The following is a 6,000-nucleotide window of genomic DNA, read 5'->3' on the forward strand; positions in this document are numbered from 1 at the left end:
TCACATAGCTGGCTGTGGTCACCAATGTCCAACCTGCCTATTCCAAATTTTTCAGTACATACTAGTTAATCACAGTTTATCAAACAAAACGAATAAACCAAATAAAAGAAAACTCAATCATAAAGCATTTTGTTCTAAAAAGATACCTCTGGATTTAATCTCCAGTGGTAAGAGCTAATTAAACCAAAAAAAAGAATAAAATGAAAACTCGATGACATGTATATTGCAATCGTAATTATCACTAAAACAGGGGTTTTTGATTCAGCTGTCTGAAATTCCTATGAGGTTGCATGATATAAATATAATTCTTCATTGTTTCGTATACTGTTGACAGATGAAGGACTGTTATCAGCCTTTAGCCAAAACTGATCATTTGGTTTCTCCCAAAAGCTTCAAACTCACTCAAATAGGCAGTTCACTTGATCTCATAGTGACCCTGACACGGATTATAATAGGGATTATGATACTCATTTTACACATGATTAGCCAGTCAGCTTTCACACAGGTAAGAAAAGGCTCATTTAAATCTGCAGTCCAGGTGTGGAAGCTCCTGATCCATCCACCACCTGCCTAAGGCTGTTACCCAAAGGAGCTTAGTAGACCCGGCTCCGCCCTAGAAAGCCCACCTGGCAAAGGCCGCCTTTGTTCTCAGCATATGCCAGAAAGAAAAGCAGTGTGCTGGGCCAGGAAAACAGTCTCGGTGGCCCAGAGAGAACAATCGCCATTTTCTTTTACTATCCCTCATCTTTTCTCATCAAGGTAAGAACGTTAAGCCAGAGTTTGGGGGGAAGGAACAAACACCTGTTCCTAACAGCTCAGCAACCACAAACTCCAATGAAACCAAGAACAAGAACATTAATTAGCACAGGGTCCCAAGCTTAGGATTCTGGTGGTTTTCCCCAGGACATAAGTGAGAAATCTCAGAGAAGCATTTTTATTTGCCCTTAAAATGACTTAAAGGCAGGTTTCATCCTAGGTACATCATGCTACCTCATGCCCCAGTAGCACTGCTAGAACTGGCCCCCACAAGAAAGATAATGGAAATGCTCTGAAACATAAAAAAATAAATAAATAAAAAAACCACTGGACTGGAAAAATAGTGCAATGGGTAGGGTGCTTGCTACTTTCCATTTGCTGTCCCAGGTTCCATACCTGAGCACCACCAGTAATGATCCCTGAATGCAGAGCCAGGAGTAAGCTTTGAGTATCGACAAGTGTGGCCCAAAAATCCATAAACAAATAAATAAACAAAAACCACTGAATAGACCAGACAGTTTGGTCACTCATATCCCCCTAGAGCTCTTTCACTTCAGTAAGTACAGAGGATGGTGAAACTGAAGACATGAACCTATAATCTCTGTGTAACCAACACCTCGTTGAAGAGAGTTCTTCCATCTACAGAGGCAGACGTGGCCAGTTATCTCCCCCACTAAACAACTTAAGGGCCTTTGTGATGGGTTAAAAGGCTGGATTCCACACGGTGGAGAATTTACCAGGAATGAGGCAGTACAGGCAGAACAAAGTCAGTTTATTGAAATTAAGTGCACTGGTCAGACATACTGTGGAGATCTCCAGAGACAGAGAGACCCATATTGCATTCTCAGGGGACACTCTTGATTTGGGTTGCTTCAGGCAATAAACTTCATAGTTTAGTCCTGAGAAAGGGCGAGCAGAAGACATGTACCCATAGAGGGGAAAACATGAATTGCATATAAAATAGTTGAGCCAATCTCATAAAAAAGAAAACAAATGCATATAGTAATTTGAACAATACCAAGATGTTCATATAAAGAAAATAAATAATGTTATCCTATCCCTGGAAGGGAATAGTATAGTGAATTCTAGGAATTTGGGCAGCAATATGATAAGAATGTAGGTCTTGGTGGGCCAAATTGACATGGCAAAGGCCCCTAGGCCAGTCCAGGAACCCGGAGCAGGACAGAGTAATGGTGGAGGAGGGTCTCAGCCTGCCCAGCCTTGGAAATAGGGGCTTCCACTGGCTGGTCATCTTTTTAGGGGGCTTTTGATAGACCACTCCACTTTGTCCCAAGCAGATGATCTGGAGAACAACCTGGTGGTCTGGGGGCTGAGAGATGAGCTTTGAGGCTGAGTTAGGCAGCCAGGGGCTCAGGTTGCCAAACTGGGGGGGGGGGGGATCTCACAAGTCAGCCTGTGGCTCTCTGGTGGGCAAGGCTGAAGAAGATGTTGTTGCTTTGTTGTAGGATAAGAAACCAGCAATTGGAATGCAGGAACCAGGAACACAGAGAGCCCACCAGTTCCCCAAGACCAGCCAGCCTCCACCCCCTCCAGTGAGACGCTCTTCTGAGAATGCCAGCAACCCAGTGATACCCCCCAAGGCCAAGGGGAGCAGCCCAGTAATACCCCCAAAGGCCAAGGGGAACAGCCCAGTGATACCCCCCAAGACCAAAGGGAGCAGCCCAGTGATACCCCCCAAAGGCCTTGGCTTCCCAGCCCCACCTGAGGATGACCTGCCACCACCTCCACCACCTCCGCCTGTGGAGGAAGAGAACCTGCTACCCCCACCACCCCTGGATTTCAATGATCCGCCTCCGGACTTTGTGCCGCCGCCACCACCACCACCGATGTCTTTAGAACATGTATGCCCTATTCCGCCACCACCACCACCGACGTATTTAGAACATGTATGCCCTTTGCCGCCGTCACCACCACCGCCGATGTCTTTAGAACATGTATGCCCTTTGCCGCCGTCACCACCACCGCCGATGTCTTTAGAACATGTATGCTCTTTGATGCCGCCACCACCACCACCATGGTCTTTAGAACATGTATGCCCTCCTCCCCTACCGCCTCCCTCTCCTTCCTCCCCATTGGTAAAGCCGCCACCCACGGCAGCCAAGAGGCCTCCAGTTCCCCCTAAAAGGCAGGAGAACCCAGGACCCCCTAATGGTAGCATGGGGAGCGGGGAACCCGATTTTATGTCAGATCTCATGAAAGCTTTGCAGAAGAAAAGGGGAAATGTGTCCTAAGAGAACCCAGCTCATTTCTAGGGGACATGATGCTGAGATGTTACCAATGCTACTGCTGTTTAGGGGATGGGTGTTGAAATATTTTGACAACAAATGAAGTCAAACTTCTCATTGTTGCTCCCTTCCATTCACGACCATTCACCCAACACAATCCACAGGCTCTGCCTAAATGTTCATACCTCTCAACTATAAAATTTAGCCTCCTTCCAAATGAACTAGTGTTGTATTTGGTTTTTTTTTCTATTATATTTAGAGGCATTAGATTAATAAACGTTTGCAAAGGAATTCCTGAAGATAGTATTTCAGGAAATATGGGTGTATACATCTAATCTGGAGCACTAACACTATTTAATTATATCCTTGATCTTTTAAAAATAACGTGGAGCTGGAGAGATAGCGTGGAGGTAAGGCATTTGCCTTGCATGCAGAAGGAGGGTGGTTCGAATCCCGGTATCCCATGTGGTTCCCCGAGCCTGCCAGTAGCGGTTTCTGAGTGTGGAGCCAGGAGTGATCCCTGAGCGCTGCCAGGTATGACCCAAAAACCAAAAACCAAAAAATAATAAAAATAACATGGCACAGTGGTTAGACATTTGCCTTGCACGCGGCTGACCTAGGACGGTCCATGATTCGATCCCCTGGCGTCCCCATATGGTTCCCTAAGTCAGGAGTGATTTCTGAACGCAGAGCCAGGAGTAACCTCTGAGTGGGTGTGGCCCCAAAACCAAAAACCAATAATATAACTAAATAAATAACCAATCTCCACCACCCTGCCCTAAAACCCACAATCCCACCCATACCCAACATTTTCAGCATAGAAATGCCCCAAGGATGGGATGCCACTGAACTGTCTCTGGTAGAATGGTCAAGGCTGAAAATTCTCAGAATGAGGGCAGCCAGATTCCCCTTTCTACTCGAAGGTTAGCACATCAGGCTGCCCACATCAGGCTGCCACAGAACCCACCTAATTCCACAACTGAACTCATCAAGCCAATAGCCACCCAATCATTCCCCTTGCACACCTCCAAGAGGACCTCCTGCAACACCTCCAAATTTGGTAGTAGTACTACTAGCCCAGCAAGACCACAGCAAATCAGAAGGGAAAGTTACACAAACCAGCACTCAGTGAGCGAAAACAATGTATTAGACAGAAGGCCCAGCTGATACCAATCGGCTTGGCAAATCCTCAGATAATGACTTTAATTATGCCATTATGAGATATAACAATTATCACAAATTGACTTATTGATGGTATTTTTTGGGGTGGGCCATTCCCAGTGATGCTCAGTGATTATTCCTGGCTATGTGCTCAGAAGTTACTCCTGGCTCAGGGGACCATATGGGATGCCCAGGATCAAACCCAGGTCCGTCCTGGGCAGCTGCGTGTGAGGCAAACGCCCTACAGCTGTGCTATTGCTCTGGCCCCTTGATGTATCTTTTGAAATTTTCATTTGCCTTTTAGTTGTAACAAACAGTATAAAGTAAAGACATTTACTTTATATTTACATTTATATACATATACATATATATACATATATATACATTTACATTGCTAAAGGTAATGTAATGATTGGGAAACTGAGGGCATTGATGGAGGGGAAGGTGATGAGATTGGTTTTGAAATATTAAATGCATAAACATCTCTAATTTAGTGTCTGTAAATCATTGTGTCATAATAAAAAATAAATAACTTTCTGCTGTATCATGTGTATTTTATCTCTTTAACCTACAGAGAATTAAAAAAAAAATCCAAAGAGGTCAGAAAGATAGTATAGCAGGTAGAGCACTTGTCTTGAATCTGGCTGACCTAGCTGACCCGGGCTTGGTCCCCAATCCCCAATATGGTTCCTGAACACTAATAGTAATGATCTCTCTAATTAATGAGCCAGAAATAAGCCCTGAGCACAGCCAGGCATAACAACAACAACAAAATCGAAGGCAAAACAGAAAAGTAAGAGCAAATTCCTTTTGAGACTTGATAACTTGATAAATTTGGATCCAAGACAAAAAATGTTGTTGTCCTCTTTCCTTCCTGGGAGCCGGGAGTTTCTGCCAGCATGGGGTTTGGCAGCCCTCTGCCATGCCTAAGGCCTTTTTTTTTTTTTAATTTTTTTAATTATGTGAACAATGATGCAAAGAAAGAGGACAAGGTAAAGTTACAGTGGAAGGACAATTACCCAAAACAGAGTTCTCAGAAGAAATCCCCTTGCTGACACCTTAATTTTGAACTTACAGTCAAAAAACATTAAGAAAAATAAAACAGAACCCATGTACAATTACTTTCTCCCTCAAGACCCCAGATTGTAGTACATTATAACATTTCTTAGCGGTACACAAAGCAATCTAAAACCATAAAATTTATGTAACTCCTTAAACTTGAAGGCATAGTAGTTTTTTACATTTCCATGCACATGCAGATTAGTTTAAGTTAACCTCAAAAGTTTAAGTGGGGTTTTTGGGTTTTGTTTTTTTTTAGGTTTTTTTTGTTGTTGTTGTTGTTGTTTTAGGGTTTAGAGTCAAAGGCGCACAGTAAAAATGGTGTTAGAGTGGCAATTATTGTTTGCATAGGCCCACCAAAGTATGGGGGACATGGAAAAGAAAAGCCTTGGCCTAAATACAAGGAGACCCTACCCCTGAAGTTTCCTGACATAAAACCAACTCTAGGCTCCAGGCAAACTAGGTTTTCCAATCCAGGTCATTGTAGTGCCAATACAGTTTTGTTTTTTTTTTTTTTCACACAGTCTCTGTTGTTGGTATCATGTTTCTGTATTTAAGATCCTACATTGAAGTCAGGATGGTGCGGAGCGTCCTCTAATTTCAACTCACAATTAAAGGGCAATGCAGAAAGCCCTGTCTAGTAAGCAGGTCGTTGTTGTTGTTTAAGTCTTCTCAGTGTTATGGGAAGACTCTTTTGAGTAGATCGATGTCAGAGCAGCAGTAGGGTCTTCCCTGGGCCAAAGGCCTTTTTAACCAGGCCTAGGAGGGGTGCGGGACT

At 43.8% G+C, this 6,000-nt stretch overlaps 1 protein-coding gene across 1 annotated transcript in view; it reads left to right on the top strand.

The window, feature by feature from the left end:
* The window catches only part of APBB1IP (amyloid beta precursor protein binding family B member 1 interacting protein), a 92,462-nt gene extending 89,350 nt beyond the window's left edge, over positions 1-3,112 (top strand). The window contains exons 14-15 of the mRNA XM_049777840.1: positions 2,223-2,644; positions 2,813-3,112. Coding sequence (XP_049633797.1) covers positions 2,223-2,644; positions 2,813-3,008 — 618 coding nt within the window. The 3' untranslated portion in view covers positions 3,009-3,112. The remainder of the gene's footprint in view (positions 1-2,222; positions 2,645-2,812) is intronic.
* The last annotated feature ends 2,888 nt before the right edge of the window (positions 3,113-6,000 follow it).

Source organism: Suncus etruscus, chromosome 7 (genome assembly GCF_024139225.1).
Source record: "Suncus etruscus isolate mSunEtr1 chromosome 7, mSunEtr1.pri.cur, whole genome shotgun sequence".
NCBI classification, from domain to species: domain Eukaryota; kingdom Metazoa; phylum Chordata; class Mammalia; order Eulipotyphla; family Soricidae; genus Suncus; species Suncus etruscus.